Source organism: Ruditapes philippinarum, unplaced genomic scaffold (genome assembly GCF_026571515.1).
Source record: "Ruditapes philippinarum isolate M1 unplaced genomic scaffold, ASM2657151v2 ctg3001_1_1_1_1, whole genome shotgun sequence".
Taxonomy (NCBI): Eukaryota; Metazoa; Mollusca; class Bivalvia; order Venerida; family Veneridae; genus Ruditapes; species Ruditapes philippinarum.
The window spans coordinates 199,987-222,900 of NW_026858206.1; the positions used below are offsets into that span (position 1 = coordinate 199,987).

At 34.3% G+C, this 22,914-nt stretch overlaps 1 protein-coding gene across 1 annotated transcript; it reads left to right on the top strand.

Moving 5' to 3' along the window:
* Positions 1 to 1,072: 1,072 nt before the first annotated feature.
* On the top strand, positions 1,073 to 21,089 carry LOC132752484 (glycine receptor subunit alpha-2-like). The gene is made up of 9 exons (XM_060742813.1): positions 1,073 to 1,176; positions 4,057 to 4,127; positions 6,401 to 6,468; positions 15,258 to 15,484; positions 16,300 to 16,382; positions 17,461 to 17,601; positions 17,888 to 18,204; positions 20,634 to 20,844; positions 21,079 to 21,089. Exons 1-9 carry the CDS (start codon positions 1,100 to 1,102, stop codon positions 21,087 to 21,089), a joined length of 1,206 nt encoding a protein of 401 aa, XP_060598796.1. The 5' UTR covers positions 1,073 to 1,099.
* The last annotated feature ends 1,825 nt before the right edge of the window (positions 21,090 to 22,914 follow it).

Below are 22,914 nucleotides of genomic sequence, written 5' to 3' on the forward strand. Positions count from 1 at the left end.
ACATGATCCTCTAGCGATTCCAACAGTCCAAATCGCAAGCGAATCGGACCAGCGGTTGGCACACAGTGCCAATTGTCGCACCTGTTTTTTTTAGAAACTTTCAGCGCAAACGTATATGAAAAAAAAATGAAAATGAAGCGAAAAAGGCCTAATGCATTCCGGCTTGGTGCCGGCCTTGTATTTGGGCTACGGCCATGAGACTTGGTGGCTGTGTAGCCAGTCCTCTAGCGATTCCAACAGTCCAAATCGCAAGCGAATCGGACCAGCGGTTGGCACACAGTGCCAATTGTCGCACCCGTTTTTTTTAGAAACTTTCAGCGCAAACGTACATTTTTTTGTACTTCATATTTGTTAACAACAAATATGAAAAATAAATATGGAAGTGCCACAAAAGCATCAAACTAAACTAAAACCAACTAAACTAAGTTGAACAGTCGTTATATTCCATAATCAGCACGTATAAACTCTCTTTTTGATAAATTGGCTATAAGCTAAATATTCAGGATGAAACAATCCTATATTTGGTGTAAGTATTTCGGTATAAGTATTATCTAAAAAAGAACAATACATTTTATTAACCTTAGTTCAAGTATTTTTCACAGTTGTAATTCTTATGTAAATACTCGGATAATCTAATGCCTCCGCTGTCGTTGTTTCAAAAATTTAGGAAAAGATATTTTAAAGGCTCAAATAATTAAAAATTGTTAGTTAATATGCATCTTTTGATATGTATTAATAACACATATCGGATTATATTGCCCATTGAGACCCTGATTTATTTTGAGTTTATATTTTTAAACATATTTATTCTAAGACATTTGTGTTCAGAATGACATGCATATTATAGTTAACAAGATTGTATTACTAATTCATATGTTGAATTACTTGTCAAGTATGATATCTACGAATCTATGATAATCTTTATAATCACCCATTCTACACAATTATGTCTCAAGTACGTTCAACATCTTTATCTAATCAATATAAACCTGTGTCGGGTAAGACATTAACAATGCTATCAGAACCAAAATCTTAAGATTTTTTATCATCTTATAATAGCAAAGTCCGCATATACGCCTACCCATATCGTACCAGCAGGATGGATCGAAAGGCAATATTGATTACAATTTTTTCTCTTTTTGTGCTAACCTTAAAAGTTCAGTCTGCAATTACAAGGTAGGAATCTTTTCCATTATCATGTTTATACCGTTGTTTCAAATATTTAATTCATATAAACAAATGTTACATTATTTTGATCATCTTTGATAATTGATATATGTGTAATAATCGAAATTAATCATTAAGATCTGACTTTACACTATTTTTATCACACGTGTGTGAAAATAGAATGAATATTAGAGGAAAAATCTATGATTAGAAAATCCATATATATAGATATGGATTACCTTATTTTTTATCCCTGTTAAATTAAATCGATATGGGTCATGTCATCACTGAATATCTAGTATTGTATCCAAAGCTTAAAACATTCAATGAAAATGCTGAAATGTAATGTTTAAAGAGATATTCTAAAAGTTTACATGAAAATTATCAACATCCTTATTTAAAACATGACTTTTACACACAATGTGTAGAAAATAATTAATTTGAAACCGTTCGGGTAGTTACTTGTTTCGTTTCAATCAAATTGTACATGCAAAAATCGGCTATGTTCATTTTTTGTCATAAGACAGCTCCAAAACTAACTAAGTTTTAATATACAAAAAAGATTATTACACCAATATATAATCAAATTTTTACACATTCTGATGTCTCAACGTCGATTAATGACAATATTCGTAAATAAATAACAGTGACTACCTGAATATTTCAGTAGCCAAAGGAACCAAAATTATTACATTAGATTTACAATAGTTAATGGAATAGTCTTCTGTCTAATATCAGGGAGTCAGAGTCGTTGGCTTATTTACAAATCAAAGTCAAAGAGTTATAAAAAACAGTAGTTTTATTACTATTACTTTTTCAATCTCTTTGATGCGAGCAAACAATGTTTTTGGAAGCCCGCTCATAAGCTTTTGACGAGCGAAACAGGTATTGATTAATGTAAAAATTCTCTATAAGTTCACGATTTTCCTGTGTTCCCAAAACACCCAGAAGCGATTAAATGGTGATGCAGACATCGAAAATATTTTCTATTTTCTTTAAAACGTTGGTTTCTTAGAACATAGATTAAACAACCAGCAGTTTTATCATTTTCTTCAATCGAAGGCGATTTCTCGATATTAGAAGTAATTGTATTAACGTAAATAAGGATCGTTAATAATCATTTTGCTTCATGTCTGTCATTGCAAATGCGGAGCACTATTTTGTTCGATATTATACTCGTATTTATACACTAATCAATGACGTACTTTTTCAACTCATCTCAATCTCTCAGCATCTTGTAATACGGTATCAGGATATATATCTCGTATATATTGCCTTAATGAATCAGAAAATATATAATTATTTAATAAAAGAAGTTTCTTACATAGATTTTAAAGTGAAAAAAAAAAGATTAAAATCTTAAGACTGGGATAACTACTGTTTATTTTATAAACAGCTTTATTTAATTTTACCTATGAAATATGGTGCTATATCAGTCAAATATATTTCATATTTTTTAAAAATAAATATGAAATATAAATATGAAAGTGGGCGGAGTCAAAACTCATATTTATTTGAAGGGACTTCTTTCGCCATTTTGTTTGAAAAATCTGATGAATACATACAACTTTTTTGTTGAATTTTGTTTTGAAAACTATCTAGAATGATAGAAAATGGTCTAACTAAGAAAATAAATCCGAACACCAATATCTTTAATTCAGTCATTAACGCTGTACAGACGTTTAAAAAGTTGTTTACGTGACGTCACGATCTAGCGCTAAATATCGCGTGCAAAACAAGACGATACTTACATTACTGCGCGCTGTATAATTGCAGTTGCGTAGCAGGCAAGGGGGTTCATAACCATTTTTCTTTGATAATGAAATTAAATAAAAAGGTTATTTTTTCGTTTTTCGTGAAATATGGTATATATTTTCACTCAACATGATAAAATGCCTCATATTTTCACTCGCCGTCCCGGCTCGTGAAAATATGTGGCTTTTTATCATGTTTCGTGAAAATATATTCCATATTTCACTCAAACGAAAAAATATCCTCTTAATATTCTTAGAAGTCATATTTTGTATCTCTACAACTTTAACATAAGATGTTTTAGGAATTAATCAATTTGATGAAGTTGAAATAAGCTCGCAAAGCCCTGTATGGTATGTAACGACATTTCTTTAACAATAATGAAATTTATCAATAACATACGAGTATATCGTACCAAAGTTCTCTGAGACATACAAACGTTTCATCATTTGATAAATACCAATAATTCAAATCCAAACAGGATAGTTCGTTATGTTTTATCTGATTTACTATTCATCCCGTCTTACGTGTTTTGCATTTGTTCACAAGTATGACATTCCTTTCAGATTATTAGGATATACAAACGGCTTATGGAGGACACGCCAAGAAGTACTGTGTTACATTTCTTTTTCAGAATTCTAAAATATATTTTCATTTTATCACTTCCTATTAAATTAGACTATAAACAGTTAAACAGAAAAATACGACAGGAAAAAGCACAATTTACCGTCCTATGATTTAAGGTGTTTGCTTGGATCACATCTAAACACATCAAAATAAAAACTACTAAAATAATTTCTTTACACGTGCCTATTCTTAGAATATTATTTCAAAAAGTTTTTATATGTAAATTAAATTTGGGACAGCCGACCTTGTTTTCGAATAATCATGTCTTCATTTTGACTTTTTTGGGTAACTTATACATAAACCTACAAACCTTAACAGATACACATTTTATAATTTCTTAAAATGTTAACATCATCAATTTATCAATAGAATCAAAGTTTTAATAATGTCTATTTGTAAGCCTTGCATAGCCATTGAAATAAAGAAAATAAAAGAATGAATCCATTTATAATTCATTATCAAATGTATTAGTACGAGTCGTCCTGTTGTATTTCTCTTTGTCAATTTCAGACGGGAGCTCCTTGACAATTTAACAAGCGTTTCAACATACGATCAAAGCTACCCTTCAGGTTATGATGAAAGTACGTTGTATGTTTGCTTAAATATTTTCATGTACAAACATTTCATTTATTCATTAAATTTGTTTGAAAACATTTTTTAAAATGAATACCTATATAAATCAGTAAAGGTTGTTACTTAATCGGAAAGTATTGCCCTGGACTAACTGTTGTCTTGTTATATAGTCAATGACAATAAACACATTTGTTAAATATACAAAAAAGTTAAGCTTTAAATATTTTTACCAAAATTTATCCAGTTCATCACTAAGGCTACTACGAGGGGTGTTCAAATATGAATGCAACGGGGTCCATTTTTATAAGTGCTTAACAAACAGTGCCAAAGTAATTATCTCAATCTTTCAAAATACTTACCACTATGTGATGTACAAAGTTTAAGTCTTTAAATCTAATTTTCAATCTTTTTGAGGTAGATGTTTTCGCGTTTGATATTATCTTCTAACAAAGTGTTTTAGAGCCTTGGAAATAGGAAAAGTCACAAGGGACATATGGCGGCGTGGCCGAGTGGTTTACGCGTCGGACTAGTAATCTAAGGATTGCTGACCGCGTGGGTTCAAACCCTGACAGGGGCATGCCGTTGTTTCCTTGAGCAAGAAACTTTACATTCATTGCTTAGTACTGGTTGGTTCCAGGAACAGATTCGAAAGTGTTTCAATAAGCTTATTGCTTCCAACACAATCGAACTAAAATAAATTTGTATAAACTAAGGGACAAGATCTGGCGAATAAAGAGGGTGAGGAAGCTCGACAACATTTTCCCGTTTCAGATATTATCGTGCAATGGCCGCTTTGTGTGCCGAAGCATTGTCATGCAACAATCTGAGAGTACGGAGAACAGTTGCTGGTCGAGAGGTTTTGAAATATTTCTTAAATTTATAAAGGACGTGGCCTTTGTAAAACTTTGCATTTACAGATTTACCTTTTGGTACGGCAACTTGAATAGCAGGGCCTTGATTTGTTAAGAAAAATTCCATACATGTCTTTTATGACGCTCATGGTGCGCCAGTAGCAATTTAATTCTTTATTTTTACAACTGCTTTTAGCAAAGTTGCAGTTTACGGACGGCGCGCAAGAGATGCACCTTTTACTGAATCCACACCTCTAAATTTCTTACACCCCCGTATGACAGGTGGAAAGAAAGTTCATTGATCCCAAAAACAGGACATATTTCATTAAATTTGTCTTTCGCCTGTATACCAAGAATACAGTGATTCTTGATATAGAACCGTATTTGGTCAGTGAAAGGAGACCTTTTCCCAACCATTTTAGCTTTAGTATACACGAATAGATAGCGGCAATCGAGCTGTTGTCAAAACTGGACTGAACTGATTTACACATGTATTGTATAAATTGAGAGCTTACACTACCATCTATGCGATACATGTATATAGTTCGTGCAAAACGTGTTTAAAAGCGAGATATAGGCCAAGTTGCATTCATAATTAAACACATCGTACAAATTGATATTTTGTTAGAATTTCCGACAAGCGAGATAGGTGATGCCAATTTAAAAGGGATAAACGAATAAAATATCTTGAAGACAATTTCGGCATTCTGTTATCAAACTATTCCTTATTTCATGTTTTATTCGAGTGGAGGATGATTTGTAGTTGCAGATTGATTTTCAATTGATTTTTTATTCTCTGAGATTTTTTTAAGAGCGGTCGGAAAGAAAAAAGATTTTTCTATTTTTTTAAACGTACAAAATAGGTACTCTGAATCCGACGAAAGAAAATTAAGATTGATGTGGCCTAAACGAGATTTGTACGACTAAACCAGATATAGATAATGGTGTACATTCTAATGTGCACAATCAGCGTTGCAATGTTCACATATTAATCCACTTTTTATCATCTGCCATCTAGCATAACTATCTTATCAAAATGATGAGTCGTACATATCTAAATTGTTTGCTCACCAGATAATCAAAACAAACAGAAAACCTAAGTATAGGGATCATTTCAGTCCTTGGCAAAATGAAGTATATATGAGTATATACGTATGTTCTATATTTAAGTATTAAATAAAACGAAAAATATATTATGCTTATTGTAGGTCAAAGTGATAGCAATGATCGCATGATAGTATATAGTAACTGTTATGATATTCTTTTTAACAGCTGTTACAATGGCTGTATATTCTCAATTTTGGGTGTTGGTCTTTCTTTGTGGATTCTGGTTTCTCTATTTTGTAATTAATCTACAAGTAAAATGTTTGATTCCTTGTAATTCCTTGATGACTTTCATTTATATTATTTATATAAATTCGTATTTTCAGACATACAGTGTGGCGTTATTGTACAACTAGAGATTTCAGACGTGACATCAATTAGTGAACAAAATATGGTATAAAATTTAAAATGCTAATTTCCTTTATCTCATGGAGAAAATCTTTTACGAAAATTGGTTTATGCAAATAAAATGGAAAGGGAAATTGCTTCTGTACAATTTTATTACTTTCTGGCCGTTTTTGGTTTTGAAATCATCAGATTTATTAAACAGAAAAATTAAGCATTTCTCTTATACAAAATGAAGTTTGAAACAATACGGATACAAAGAATTATTAAATAGTATCTAATTTAGTGAAACCGGATGATATTTCTCTTCAATTATTATTACAGTTTTGTTAATTAACAATTGAAATGTAACTTTGAAAAGGAATCGCTTCAACCTTTTTTTTCCCGCTATATATATAAGTTTTTCTACACACACTTTGTAAGAAGTGTTAAAAATTTATGTCCGTGAAGTACGCGGGCTCGCGGGCTAGCAGTCTAGCCGGCTAACAGTATGAACTGAGCGGGTGAGCAGTCTAGCGGGCTAACAGTGTGAACTGGGCGGGCTGGCGGACCAGCGGGCTAAAATCTAAAACTTTATTGATTGAACATAAAAATGTTATGATACATTACCTGGCAGTGTGAAGTGGGCGGGCTAACAGTGTAGCGGGATAACAGTGTGAACTGGGCGGGCTGGCGGGCCAGCGGGCTAAAATCTAAAACTTTATTGATTGAACATAAAAACGTTATGATACATTACCTGGCAGTGTGAAGTGGGCGGGCTAGCAGTGTAGCGTGCTAGCAGTGTGAACTGGGCGGGCTGGCGGGCCAGCGGGCTAAAATCTAAAACTTTATTGATTGAACATATCAAATGTTATGATACATTACCTGGCAGTGTGAAGTGGGCGGGCTAACAGTGTAGCGGGCTAGCAGTGTGAACTGGGCGGGCAAGCGGGCCAGCGGGCCAGCGGGCTAAAATCTAAAACTTTATTGATTGAAAATAAAAACGTTATGATACATAACCTGGCAGTGTGAAGTGGGCGGGCTAGCAGTGTAGCGGGCTAGCAGTGTGAACTGGGCGGGCTGGCGGGCCAGCGGGCTAAAATCTAAAACTTTATTTTATTGATTGAACATATAAATGTTATAATACATTACCTGCAGTGTGAAGTGGCGGGCTAACAGTGTAACGGGCTAGCAGTGTGAACTGGGCGGGCTGGCGGGCCAGCGGGCTAAAATCTAAAACTTTATTGATTGAACATAAAAATGTTATGATATAATACCTGGCAGTGTGAAGTGGGCGGGCTAACAGTGTAGCGGGCTAGCAGTGTGCTGGGCGGGCTGGCGGGCCAGCGGGCTAAAATCTAAAACTTTATTGATTCAACATTAAAACCTTATGATACATTTCCTAGCAGTGTGAATTGGACGGTCTGACAGTGTAGCGGGCTAGCAGTGTGAACTGGGCGGGCTGGCGGGCCAGCAGGCTAAAATCTAAAACTTTATTGATTGAACATAAAAACGTTATGATACATTAATTGGCAGTGTGAAGTGGGCGGGCTAACAGTGTAGCGGGCTAGCAGTGTGAACTGGGCGGGCTGGCGGGCCAGCGGACCAGCGGGCTTAAATCTAATACTTTTTTGATTGAACATAAAAACGTTTTGATACATTACCTGGCAGTGTGAAGTGGGCGGGCTAGCAGTGTAGCGGACTAGCAGTGTGAACTGGTCGTGCTGGCGGGCCAGCGGGCTAAACTTTAATACATGTACTTAATTGTATCAACATGAAAACATCATGATATATATTTCTTAGAAGTGTGACAATATGAAAACCTCATGATACATATCTAAGAAGTGTGAAGTGGGAGGGCTGGCGTTTTCATGATTCATTAACTGAAGTCGGCGTTTTTTCATCATGGCAAAGAAACAGGCACAGTTATGGACTTACAAAAGGATTAAAACCAAAACCTTTGTACTCGAGCCAACTTGTGGCGAACTGGTTAATATACCGGACTCTCAGTCCAGGGGCAGAGATTTTTCTGGGGTCACTCCTGTCAAATATTTCGTATTAAATTAAACCATGGTCTCAACCAACCAGGGATGGTTATGGAGCTGGCATCTTCTGTATTAATAGCAAAATTTAGACATTTTTAAAACTCCTAATCCTAGCAGGCTGAAACAAACTACGGACATTAACACTTAATTGTGAAAGTGCTTTGACCGAGTATACTCAGCCTTTGCGAACATCGAAGATCCACATCAGTCGGTGCGCATTCGCGCCGTCTGCCAAGAATCTACACTGTTTACTGCCCAACCACTGAGTATGATTCTAGTGTCCAGGCACCGAACATTGTGGAACCTGAACAACCGGCTATTGTTGGCGCCTATTAATAATGTATAACTCAAAAACGAGAACGGTGACCCCAAATTCTTTTTTGCTTAAGAAGTTTCTGTTATCAAATTTATTCAACATGCAAAGTTTAAAGAAATTCTATTGAACAGTTTTAATTTTGCCTATATGCCTATATGAAAACTCCCGAAAAAGTCATTAAGGGTTAAAAAGGGATACTCAGGCAAATATATGACAAAATATTAAATTTACCATATTTACTTAACTTATGCTAAAATGAAGTTTAAAAAGTGATTAAAAGTCCCTGCATGTTTTTTGTCTGTATAAATACTTTATAATGTGAGTTTAAAACCTAAATAAGTCTACATATGTTGAACGAAATGACGACGCAGAAAGAACTAATGAGTAGTTTTAAAACAAGTCATTTGACAATTACAATCCCTAGAAGTTAACAAAACAAATATTATAGATATTGGAAGATTAAAACAAGCCTAAGTCGCTCATTTGACAGGTTCTTTTACGTTTTTATAGTTCACGGTGATAACTATAATGGTGAAATCTAAATGCTGTAACTTGACCCGCGTGGGTCAGGTTAGGAAATCAACATTTTTTTTCTTTATATGGAAAAAATTTTTGTTCCAAGGACTGCTTAGTCTATTTATTTCGATGACATTTATAGAATATTGGATAGAAAATTAAAATCTAAAATATGAAAATTTTGACTGTGTCTCCCTTTAACTTATGATGTCGTTTCAAGAAAACTATTCAAATTCTAATTTATATTCAATAAAGTTTAAACGAAAGAACGAAAGATGGTTCCCAAAAAATTATCTAAAACTAGACTGTGTCCTCAGGACACTGATGCTCCCACTGCTGCAACAACATGTGTAACAAACCTTTGCATCAGGTATTAAGAACAAGTGGTGAGCATGACTAGTACATGAGGAGTAAGTGCCATAAAATTTTATGACTAACATAAAGAAAAGGTATTGACTCTGGAGAAAATGCTTGCAAGAAAAAATCCTTTACAACAATGTACACATAATGTCTAGTCATATGTGCAAGTTTATTAGAAATCAGCCAAGTAGAAAATGTGAAGTTGATGCCACAAAATGTTATGGCATAAAAATGTTATGAGTGGCAATAACAAAAGTCTGGTAAATATGGCAGCAGGAAAAAAAATATTTTCTTTACAATCATCTATAAATCCTGCTTGATCCTCTGTATAAGTTTAAAAGAAATCGGTCAGGGAGTTAATGAAGAGCTGATGCCACAAGATTTTATTGCTGAACTTATCACTGGGCCATAACTGTGATGAAAATGGTCGCAGGAAAAAATATTTTCTTAACAAGAGCCATGTTAGCATGGCCATCCCCCGCCAAATGTCTTTGCTCATTGTAAGAATGTATATGTAGTAGAGCAAAATAATTCAATTTAAAGAGGTCTTTTGGTAATGAAAACTGATGGGTGAAGTGATTACAGATTTGAAACCTATGTGAATACTGATGGCTGAAAATAACAAAGGGCAATAACTCAAAAATTATGCAGGTAGAGTTATCATTCTTGTGTGCTGCACTCATCCTCTATGAGATCTATCCACCTATGAAGTTTCATGTTGACATCTCAAAGACTTTGAGTTATGCTCCACTCAGGTGAAAAATAAAGTATGAAAAATGACAAAGGGTAATGACTCAAAAATTATGAAGGGTAGAGTTATCATTCTTGGGCACTGAACAACTCCTGAGTGAGATCTATCCACCCATGAAGTTTCATGTTAATATCTCAAAGGCTTTTTGAGTTATACTCTGGACAAAAACTAAGTTTGAAAAATAACAAAGGGCAATAACTCAAAAATTATGCAGGGTGGAGCTATCATTCTTGTGCACTGCACTCATCCTCATTATGATCTATCCACCTATGAAGTTTCAAGTTGATACCTTTAATATTTTTTGAGATATGCTCCGGGCAAAAATGACGGACGGAAGGACGGACGTACATATGGACGAGTGCAACTCTATATGCCTCCCACTTCATGGAGTCATAAAAAATCCATATACAAGCTAGACTTAAAAAAATCAATGTCAAATAAGGTTAAAACATTATCCCGATATGTTCCTCTTATAAATTGCCCATATCAACAAAGCGATTTAGATGACATAATATGCATGCTCTTGAACCAAAAATACAAACTTCAAATCGACGACACCTACAGATTAGATTCAAATGTTTTTTCAGTAATGTTTAATATGTTTTATTCGGATTAGCTTAATGTAAGTTAATCTAATTACAAGTAACGTGTAATGTGAAACTCTTCTAACTGACACAAGTAGTATCACAGTAGTTCTTACTATTTATTGGTAAATATTGAGTTGCGCTCAACCCGAAGCTAAACGGCGTGGGCAGTAATATGCATTTCCATTACTGCCCATGAACAGGCTCATTAAACCGAGCCTGCAATATTTTCATATTGTGTCGCGTTCGTTCCCTTTTCATATATTGTGATTAGTTTCCACTTATAAAAGGTTTTCTCCCATTACTTCGAGCGCCACTTGCTTTCGGAGATCTGGCATATCGTCCTGAAATAAACATTTCAACACAATAAAAAATACTTGGCCTTCTAGTTTCAAAATTACGGATTTCATTAAAGGAACATTTTGGGTACGATAAATTATATAACTGCATTATTTTGTTATATTGCATACAATAGCAATAAAGAATTAACTACATGAACAGCTGTTCACAGTTTGGTTAAAATCAAGATCACCAAGTCAAACCTTTGAAAAGTCATTTCCATACAATAACTCATGTTTATGTAGGAGCGAATTGTAAGTGTTATTTGATTTTCTTTCTGAAGGGAACCCCCTACATACCAAAGTCCTACAAATCATTCACTTGATATGCACAGTATATTACTGATTTATATCCCCTTTTGCAAAACTGGAGTTATGGCGCGGAGATGACATTTCTAAAAATTGACATAGTAACCTAGATTTTAAGGAAGCGTGACCAAGTTTAGACCGTAAAGTGATCTTGAGTACCAACTTCACACTGCCAGGTAATGTATCATAACATTTTAATGTTCAATCAATACAGTTTAAGATTTTAGCCCGCTGGCCCGCCAGCCCGCCCAGTTCACACTGCTAGCCCGCTACTGTTAGCCCGCCCACTTCACACTGCCAGGTAATGTATCATAACATTTTTATGTTCAATCAATAAAGTTTAAGATTTTAGCCCGCTGGCCTGCCAGCCCGTCCAGTTCACACTGCTAGCCCGCTACTGCTAGCCCGCCCACTTCACACTGCCAGGTAATGTATCATAACATTTTTATGTTCAATCAATAAAGTGTTAGATTTAATCCCGCTGGCCTGCCAGCCCGCCCAGTTCACACTGCTAGCCCGCTACTGCTATCCTGCCCAGTTCACACTGCCAGGTAATGTATCATAACATTTTTATGTTCAATCAATAAAGTTTTAGATTTTAGCCCGCTGGCCCGCCAGCCCGCCCAGTTCACACTGCTTTCCGGCTACACTGCTAGCCCGCCCACTTCACACTGCCAGGTAATGTATCATAACATTTTTATGTTCAATCAATAAAGTTTTAGATTTTAGCCCGCTGGCCCGCCCAGTTCACACTGCTAGCCCGCTACACTGCTAGCCCGCCCACTTCAGACTGCCAGGTAATGTATCATAACATTTTTATGTTCAATCAATAAAGTTTTAGATTTTAGCCCGCTGGCCCGCCAGCCTGCCCAGTTCACACTTCTAGCCCGCTACACTGTAAGCCCGCCCACTTCACACTGCTAGGTAATGTATCATAACATTTTTATGCTCAATCAATAAAGTTTTAGATTTTAGCCCGCTGGCCCGCCAGCCCGCCCAGTTCACACTGCTAGCCCGCTACACTGCTAGCCCGCCCACTTTACACTGCAAGGTAATGTACCATAACGTTTTTATGTTCAATCAATAAAGTTTTAGATTTTAGCCCGCTGGCCCGCCAGCCCGCCCAGTTCACACTGCTAGCCCGCTACACTGTTAGCCCGCCCACTTCACACTGCCAGGTAATGTATCTTAACATTTTTATGTTCAATCAATAAAGTTTTAGATTTTAGCCCGCTGGCCCGCCAGCCCGCCCAGTTCACACTGCTAGCCCGCTACACTGCTAGCCCGCCCACTTCACACTGCCAGGTAATGTATCATAACATTTTTATGTTCAATCAATAAAGTTTTAGATTTTAACCCGCTGGCCCGCCAGCCCGCACAGTTTCACACTGCTAGCCCGCTACACTGCTATCCCGCCCAGTTCACACTGCCAGGTAATGTATCATAACGTTTTTATGTTCAATCAATAAAGTTTTAGATTTTAGCCCGCTGGCCCGCCAGCCCGCCCAGTTCACACTGCTAGCACACTACACTGTTAGCCCGCCCACTTCACACTGCCAGGTAATGTTTCATTACATTTTTATATTCAATCAATAAAATTTTAGAATTTAGCCCGCTGGCCCGCCAGCCCGCCCAGTTCACACTGCTAGTCCACTAGACTGCTAGCCCGCCCAGTTCACACTGTTAGCCCGCTAGGCTGCTTGCCCGCCCAGTTCACACTGTTAGCCCGCTAGACTGCTAGCCCGCTCAGTTCATACTGTTAGCCCGCTAGACTGCTAGCCCATTAGCCCGCATACTTCACGGACATTAAAAATTTTGACTTTGACTAAGAAAAGTGTACAATCACCTGTTTAGACCTGAAGTACTGAAAGTATTAAAAAAAGGACTTTAAAATACACACAATACAAGAACTTGTTCACATTAACATGTAAATGTCAACGTGTTCTTTTAAAATATGGTTGCCTTCACTATATTAAATGGGATGAAGTCATTTTTAACTTGTAAGGCTAAAAGAAATAAAAGAGAAGAAAATCCCATAGGGGTATACACAAGACAAAGCTGTGGTTAAGGTAATGCAACACATACCTTCTCGGTGAAGTTTGAACCGCTTTAAATCTTCTGAAACCACATGCTTTACCGGCGAAAAGGAGCATTGTTTTAATAAGGAGGCTAAATTAATGGTACATGATATAGGAGAATACATCTGCTTTGTTTTCATATTAGTCTAGTCATGGTTTCCACTTATTAATGCTTACTGATAAACATCAAATGCCCCTAGCTCTATTTTATGTAGTTATTCAAAAAACTTTTTAAGTGAAATAAATTTTAAAATATATTATTGTAGTTTCTACTTTTTGCTTATGTTTCACCTTTATATCATGCTAAATGTTCATTAGGAACTTTAAATTGAATGATCAAGTTTATAAACCGCACCGTTCATCTTTCAAATGAACTTGAACAATGACATGCATGAGTATGTGGCACGAAGCATCTTGTTATATCTCTTTACTGATAAATAATACAAATCTTTGCATTTGGCGGCACATTTGTTTTGAAAAAAAATAGAACAAAGTGAATTGGATAAAATCGGATCAAAAAAGCATAGAGACACCAAAAAACAATTTTCCATGAACACTGAGGATAGATTTTAGATATTAGTAATCAAATAATCTAATGATTGCTGACCTCGTTTGTTCAAACCTTGTCAGAGGCAAACAGAATTTTTTCTTGAGCAAGAAACTTTACATTCATTGCTTAGTACTGGCTGGTTCCTGGAACGAGAGTGTTTCAGTAAGCTTGTAGCTCCAACATATTTCAGCTACAATGAAATTATATAAACAAAATGATTTTCAATCATACGTAGTAAAATGTTTTTAATTTTAAATCTCACCATCTATCAGATTTTAATTTCAAGAAAGATTGAACAAGGTATTTTAAGAAACGACAGGTTTATTGCAAAAAGGTAAGTTCAAGTTATGTTTCATGCAAGTGGTGCAAAAAGAAGTACTAATATGTCCTTTCGTGCAAATAAAAAAATATAAGTTTATATAATTATATGAATAAGCAGATTGATATGGCCAACAATGAATCGGTAGAGTATGCCACGGGCTCAAAGCTATTCTTATAACCTTTAAATAATAAAAAATCAAGCTAATGTTAGTGTTGATTTTAAAACTGTATTTTTTTAACAGTTCGCAAGTTTTTATTACTATCATGCTTCAGTCAAGGAATTTTGTATTCCGTTCAATATCTAAGACTGTGATGATATGTATAAGTAAGTAAGAAAGTAAGTAAATTCTTTATCATAGTGACATGTGTTATACGTATATACATACACATAAATACACAAAGATGAACACCCGGCCCATAGGACCTATAAGTCACTTTAACAAAAGATCATATTCTGAGCATGTGTTATAGTTTTTAACATGTTATATATATGTATATATATATGTCATATATATGTATATGTTGTTTTCCTAAAGCAAGTTTTTTCATCAAAATACAATTGCTAAATACAAAAAAAACACTAATAGTCTGGGTCCTGATTAAAATAAATGGATATAACTAACAGCTGTACTATACATACCTTCTTGAAATACAATTATTAAAATAAATGTGTTCGTTGATATACTTTAAGGAGTACAGTTTGATGATGTTTCTAAGAATGCAGTGGAGAGATTCAAGGCTTGCATTTTATGATGTCGCAAACTTTACTCGTATCGACCTTACCGGAGATATGGTCGACTTGATCTGGAAACCTGACCTGTATATAAGCAATGAGAGAAAAGTTGATCCTCATTCGTTTGTGAAACACGAAGAACTTGCGTACATTGATCCTAATGGGACAGTCACATTTAGTATGCGGTATGTAATGAATATTAGTGTATTATCTTTGTCACAGCTTTAAAGGGAGACACAGGCACATTTTTTATTCGTTTTAAATTTTTATTCATTTTTCTGTAAATGTCCTCAAAATGAATACACTAGGCAGTCACTGGAACATAACTTTTCTCCTTATAGAGAATAAAATGGTTGTTTCCTTACTTAACCCACGTAGGTCAGATAAGAGTGTTTTGATTTCACAATGGTTGTCACAGTGAACTCTGGAAACATCAAAGAACATGCCAAGTGAATGGCTTAGACTTGTTTCAATCAGATAATATCTACAATATCTGTAATTGTAACTACCAGGGTTTATCCAAGTCACATGACTTATTTTCAAACTACTCGGTGATTCGGTCGGCATCTAGATTTTGGTCAACATATATAGATATAATTACACTTCAAACCCAAAATTATATATAAAATTTATACAGAAATTTATGTTGGGACTTTAAAAAAGTCATTTTAACGAGATGTGAGTACATAAGACCATTCTAATATTTTGGTCTTATATTTTTGCCTGAGTACCCCTTTATGTATATAATTAGGCAATTAATATTATATCAATTTGCTGAATAATGAAATATTGTGTCCCATCTTCCATATTTTTGCCTGAGTACCCCTTTATGTATGTAATTAGACAATTAATATTATATCAATTTGCTGAATAATGAAATTTTGTGTCCAATCTTCCATATTTTTGCCTGAGTACCCCTTTATGTATGTAATTAGACAATTAATATTATATCAATTTGCTGAATAATGAAATTTTGTGTCCAATCTTCCATTCATTATAGAGTTTCGATGACTGGTAACTGTCACATGGATCTAAACTTGTACCCATTTGATGTTCAAACATGTAATGTAAAACTTCAAAGTTGTAAGTATTTTAACTGATTTGAAAAAAAATAATAGAATTTTTTCAATAGCAAAGTAAAAAGGTAAACATGATTATATAAAATGTCCTTTCAAATTGTCTGCCCTTGATATAATGTTTCAAGAATGAGGAATATTTTACAAATGATGTTAAGAAATGAAGCAAATTAAAACGTTATGGAAAGGGAGAGATCATTCACTTCAGTGTTGTTATATTTTTCTTTCCTTTAGGTCTATTGATTCCGGCACTAAATGTGTTGAAAATTGAGTACCTCTCAAGGGTTGCTAGAGAGCGTGTGGAGTGTTGTATTTTCCATTATCTCTCATGTACAGACTCAATCAAACCGAGTTTGCAATATTCATGTAATTCTGTTGTTGGAAATCCTTCAAATGGTTCATCCTATTCCCAGAAGTTTTAATTTTATTTAATTCAGAAATTCATGTCTATCTTGAAAGCAAAGAAGTACTTGTTGTTTAAATGAATGAATTTGATGCTTTTAAGAATATTTATCTTAAAAAATTAACGAAGCAAAATGAAAGTGGCCATTTAAATATGGAGAACAGATTACTAAAACACAGTACCTAGAATATCAACTTATAAAGTCCTCAGGAAAAAAGAGCCGGGACGTGAAAATAGATAAGACAATGAGTGACTTGCTCATCACATGAAGTTTTTTTTTCTAAAATTGGCGACACACCTTGAAATGTCAAACCTGTACGAACTCAACATCCGATCACAGACAACAAGAATTTTTGATGCAATACATTTCGTACTTTAAATGTCGAGGAAATGACATTTGGTTCGCAAAAATATACTTGTTGTCCTAAGACGAAAATAACACATTAAGGTAGTTCACCCCTTAATGGCCACTACAAGGAACTGTAAAATTGCCAACATAGGACAGTTATATATCTTAAAGTTCATCTTTATGTAAAAATGTAAAATTAAAACAAAATTTACCTTGTGGTTTATGAGTTATGCCCATTTTTTCTGAACTAAAATTTTGGTATTGGAAGTGCTATTTTTCAGAAGAAACAAGGAAATAATAATTATATATTTTTTTAATTTCAACTATATACAGACGCATTCACGTCGGACAAACTCCTTTTTCAATGGTCTAAGAATGGTATACTCACGTCCCACTTTGATTTAGCAAATTACGAAGTAGACGTCGGAGAAAATTTAGAAGGCCTAGAACCAAGTAATGACAGATCTCTGGCAGGTAACTAATGTGAATGTAATATGAAACACTATGATAATTTTGATATTAAAAAAAAACAATGCATGCAAAATGAACAGCAAATATCTATCTTCTATTCGAATGAACCTAATCGTTTAATAAATAATTTTGATTGTATTAAAGACTCATTTCATTTGTAAGGATAGAAAGAACTTGCTATTTATATGCAACACAATTACTGAAACACCAAACAATATGAAATTATTAGAATAAGAAGTTCGGAAATTGTTTCTGTTAAACACTTTAACGCATACTATCAAAATTTCAGGTGGCGAATTTTCCTTCTTAATCACGGGTGTAAAGTTTAAAAGAAGGAGTAATGCCTATGGATCTATGTACTTTGCTCCATTTCCAATATTCTTCGTAATCGCCATGTGCTCGTTTGGGTTTAAGGATCAAATGGGCCCTCGCGTCGCGTTATGTACGACTGGATTGTCGGCAACGTTGCTACAGTGGATTGCCATATACTCCAGATTGCCTCCTGTCTGGTACTTCACATTTTTGGATGGATGGATTTTATTTCATATTTGTATGGTTGGGGCAATTCTCATTTTTCAAGCGATCTGGTATAAGTTCTTTAATGAGGTATGTTTTATTCTTTGATTCGCATCATATCTTGCTTCCCCCGACACGAATCATTTGTATGACCATGTTTTTATATAAAAAATAAAATAAAATTCTAGTCTTTTACGTCATCATGCTATATCGGTCGATCTTACTGAATCATTTGTTTTCGATATAGATGTTCGGATTTTCTGTATCCGAAACCAACACAACCATTGAATCAAAAAAATCAGTCGATTCATGTACGAAAGTAAAGCGATATAATTTTGTATGAATCGGAAAATTAAAAAAGGCGCAAAAACAATTGGTATAAATAGTAATGAAATGACAATACATTTCCAAAATAAGTTATTGCTTATCATTATTTTTTCTTCAAGTTATTAACATCTTAACACAATATTAATATAGATGAACATTGCTTACATGTCAATGTTAAATATTTAAATGTCGTTTGAAACAATCGCCACAGATATCCTTCCCATTTTGCGATCAGGCAATTGAAAATAGTTTACACACATTTTTATTTGATATATCGGAGTGTTATGCATACGAACCCTTTGTATTCCTCGAAATGTCACGTTAACATCTAATAATGGCTTTATTTAGGGAAAAGCTAGTTATTTTTTAAAAAACTTTTTGGCATAATGAAACTATAAAGTAACCGACTTTAGTGGCTTTTTTTATAATATTCTACCTTGCAATGATTGATACCGCATTGTATTCATTAGCATAAGTTTTTGACGGTTTTGAGGTTTTATAAGTAATTTACAGTGTTTAATCAGCCAATACGATTAAGAAGCACCGTTAACACTATCTGAATGTAATGATACTACAGGAATTGTTCATTTATTATTTTTACATTAAAGGCAACACACAATTATCTACCGTTGAATAAAAAAAACATGTAGGGATATTTTTCTCAAAAGTAAGTTCTTAATTGTGTTTAATTTGGTAAGTCATATTTTTCAAGTTAGTTAGCTAGTATTACCGTAGCGTGCGCTGATTATTAATAAATACAATCTTAATTGTAAATATTTATTAATTTCAATATACTAGTATCCCGATACATATACTTACATTAATAAAAAAAAACTTCGGATATACAATTTTTCAAAAGTTTCTTTTTAAATATAAAACATGAATGAAGAAGGAGATATATAGTGGACATTTGTTTGTTTAGCATGTAAGATTGAAATATAATTTCACTGAGTGAACACCAGACGCAATATTTTTACGAGTGGCGTAGCCACGAGTGAAAATATAATAGCTGGTGCTCACGAATGAAATATATTTCAATCTTATATGTAGAACAAATAGATTTTCTATTTATTTCATGTTTTTTAAGTGATTTTAAGTATTTTTTACTGATTTTGCCGCGTAACGTCGAGCATTCTCCTTTGTGACGTCATCATATTATGACGTCACATCATCAATTTTGAAATACAGTTCTGTTAAATTTCTCTAATTTTGTTACATTTTTAACATGATTTATGGTGAGTTCGACTTACTTTTCCTAAAGAAGCAAAATTAACGTACGACCGCATTTATTTTTGCCTGTTATTCCATTTAGTTATGATTTTCTTTTCATCCGCATTCAGATATAGTCCGGCTACAGTGAAAATTATATTTTATAAATTTCACTAGTGGTTTATCAGAATATAATCATCTGATATATTACAATAAAACACTGGAAAGCATGAAATAAATGACGATAAAGACAAAAATGCCTCTTTGTATATTACCTTTTCGAGTAAAACAAGCAAAAGTATTTAAAATCGCTAAATAAAAACTAAATAAGCAATATTTCAAATATATGAAATCGCACCAAGATAAATATCCTTTTTACCTGTGCTACAATGAAGATACTCACTCTCTTTTTTAATGACAAAATATCGTTCTACCGTGAAAGCGGATAACTGATGCCACGCGCTACTGAGTACACGCACATAGCTGGTTTCACTCATTTTGTAAACATTCATTTGTCGCCTTAATTTGCGAAAATACTACATTTCTATACTAAATGGCAAGGAATAGTTGATGTTTGTATTATTCGTCTGCGACATTTTCATACCAGCACGTTTAGCAATACCCTGCTGTAATCTAAAGCTTAAAACATTGAAATAATAATTTGATTATATTAATTCAATTTAAGAAAGAAATGGCTAGTCCCAAAGCGACAGTTTGCAATGTTATCATAACTTGGCTTTGCAAGCTTCTCTCTTTGTAAGCTATTTATTTTTGCAGAGACCAAGTTTAATGTTCCAATCTATTTAGTTACTGTTTTAAGCAAAGTAAATATACTTAATTTGAATCTTTCAAGTGATTAACAAATGTATATATCAGATACTAACAATAAATTCTGACTTTCATTGAATACTAAACAAATTTAGATTATAAACCTTTTTATAAAAGATAATTAATATAAGATGAATAATCAACTTTCATTTCAGTCAACAATAAAAAATGAGCTTGAGAGAGATGGGTTCGCCATGTTTCTATATATTTATGCTTTAGTGTGCGTAGCTCTTCTGGTGACTTGGTCAGGCTCAAACCGGCTTTGGATTATTTTCGTTGTGATTCCTGGGCTGACATTTTTATTAACTATCATTGACGTTATTGTTTTAGCAAAAAACGGGTACGATGCATTTATAATCTTAATAGGTAAAAAGTGGACTTCTTACAGATATTGCACGTGAACTCAAACTTTCCTTATAGTGAATTTTAGGTTTAATTCTATAAACCCTTTCTAACGATTTTCGAATACTTCTGTACCTTTTCGTTACTCCCTGATATTTAATTTGGACATGTGAAAGTGTTTGCTCTAACATATTTGTAATTTATCTCGTCTATTTATCTATTAAGAGAATATTTAATATATATTATTTAACATTTCAGCATCAGTATAATCAGCAAGATCTGCAAACAATTCAGACGGTATGTAACATATTTCAACGATTGACCTGACTATCATTTATCTAAAATGATACAGTTATCATAATTATATACTGCTCACGTTGGCTAAGCACCATAAGTTAATTGTTATATCATCACAAGTATATAACATATTTCTTTCCAATTTCTAAATATTCTGATTCAGCCATATTTTGAAAGTGCCTCCTGACACGAATCTGTGTTGACTAATCTGTTATCACTCGTCCAGGTAGCATGGAAAGCATTTACCCCAATATGTTACATGAGGTGTACATTCACATCTCTTTTGTTATACGGTGACATTACCAGCTTATTGTCATTCTCTGGCTTACATTTCTTACATCTGTCAGAGAAACTGAGTTATAGAGGGCTGTAGGGATGGTACAGCTGGGGAAAACCTTCCGCTAGTTTGGTGCGGGGCTTGGTGTACACCACACTGACATCACCAGAGTCTGGGGGAGACATACCGGCTACATGGTACACCTGTCAGGAGTTATACTAGAGATTGTCTCAACACCAGCTTAGGATCGGTTTTTGGTCTTTCGGGCATGTCATGCAATGTCTTCGACATCAACTTCTCCACGGACCTTGCTAATGCCAAAGGAAAAGACAAGTTGAAAAGTTTAAGGCTGCAAATATTGCTGAGCATGACCTCAACGGATGTTGGTCAATTATGGTTATGGGAGGCAACAGCTGAGATGGACGATCCGACCTGGTTGTGCTAAACAGAGGCACATTAACAGGTCAGCAATACATTGACAACATCTTAAACAACTAGATGAGCTTGTATGGTGGAGCAGTCGGCGATCCTAATGGACGATAATGCTCGCCCCAATGGAGCCAGGGAGGTCCAGGACTTCCAAGAGAGTCAGTCAATTAAGTACATGCATTGGCATGCCCGTTCACTTGACTTAAATCCAATAGAACACATGAGGAATGAGCTGCAGGTTAGAATTTAAGTTCTTCAACTGCGACCCAAAACCTTCCAGGAGCTTGGAGTCATGTTGCTCCAAGAATGGGCTGCCATATCCGTGAAACGATCTAATAGGGAATATAAGAAGGCACTGTAAAGCTGTCATTGATAGTCACGGGCCACACACACGGCTAAAAAAATGAATATAGGAAAACTCGCTCCTGCATTCTTTAAAGAGGGGTATCATTTTCTTCTCTAGTGCAAAGTCAGTGGAAACTCATTTATAGGTTTAAATTCGTCCTTCATTTGAATTGATGATACTGTAAAACAATATTTAGCGTAAATAACATTATCCTAAAAACACTCACACTCGAACCTATGGTGCTAAGCAAAAGTCCTAAAAACCTTTTCTTGTGATCTCAAACGCTTTAAAAAAAAGGTTTAGTGTCCTGTTACAATTTCTATGAAATACTTATTGGTCAATAACCTGAATCATCTGTTGCTTTTTTGCAATGAGTACAATAATGAGAACAATTTTGTTGATTAAGTATTTTGTATGGAAACCAAAAACTACTTTATGACAAATAATAACACATTCAGCGCTTCTTGCTTAATGTGTTAATCTCCAGACACGGTGTAAAACAATAATTTAAACGTTATGAAACTAAATTAAATCTATACCATTTCTAGAGAAGAAAAAACGTTTCTGAAGCCTTTAAATTTGCATTAATGAAAATAAAAACTTGTTGAAATGTTTGATGAATATCTTTAGATATTTTTGTCACTAAGCTGGTATGAATATTTTCTTTGTTTAATAATATTCTCGTGTACAAAAAATAAAATCCCTTTCATTTATTACTATTGTTCGAAAATATGCCCCCTCAAGT

What these genes read in the sequence shown, in the direction of transcription:
- LOC132752484 (XM_060742813.1), top strand. Translation starts at nt 1,100, where the DNA reads ATGGATCGAAAGGCAATATTGATTACAATTTTTTCTCTTTTTGTGCTA. An exon ending in GTTCAGTCTGCAATTACAAG is followed by an intron (nt 1,177 to 4,056) that starts GTAGGAATCTTT and finishes TGTCAATTTCAG; the next exon opens with ACGGGAGCTCCTTGACAATT. An exon ending in TAATGACAGATCTCTGGCAG is followed by an intron (nt 17,602 to 17,887) that starts GTAACTAATGTG and finishes TCAAAATTTCAG; the next exon opens with GTGGCGAATTTTCCTTCTTA.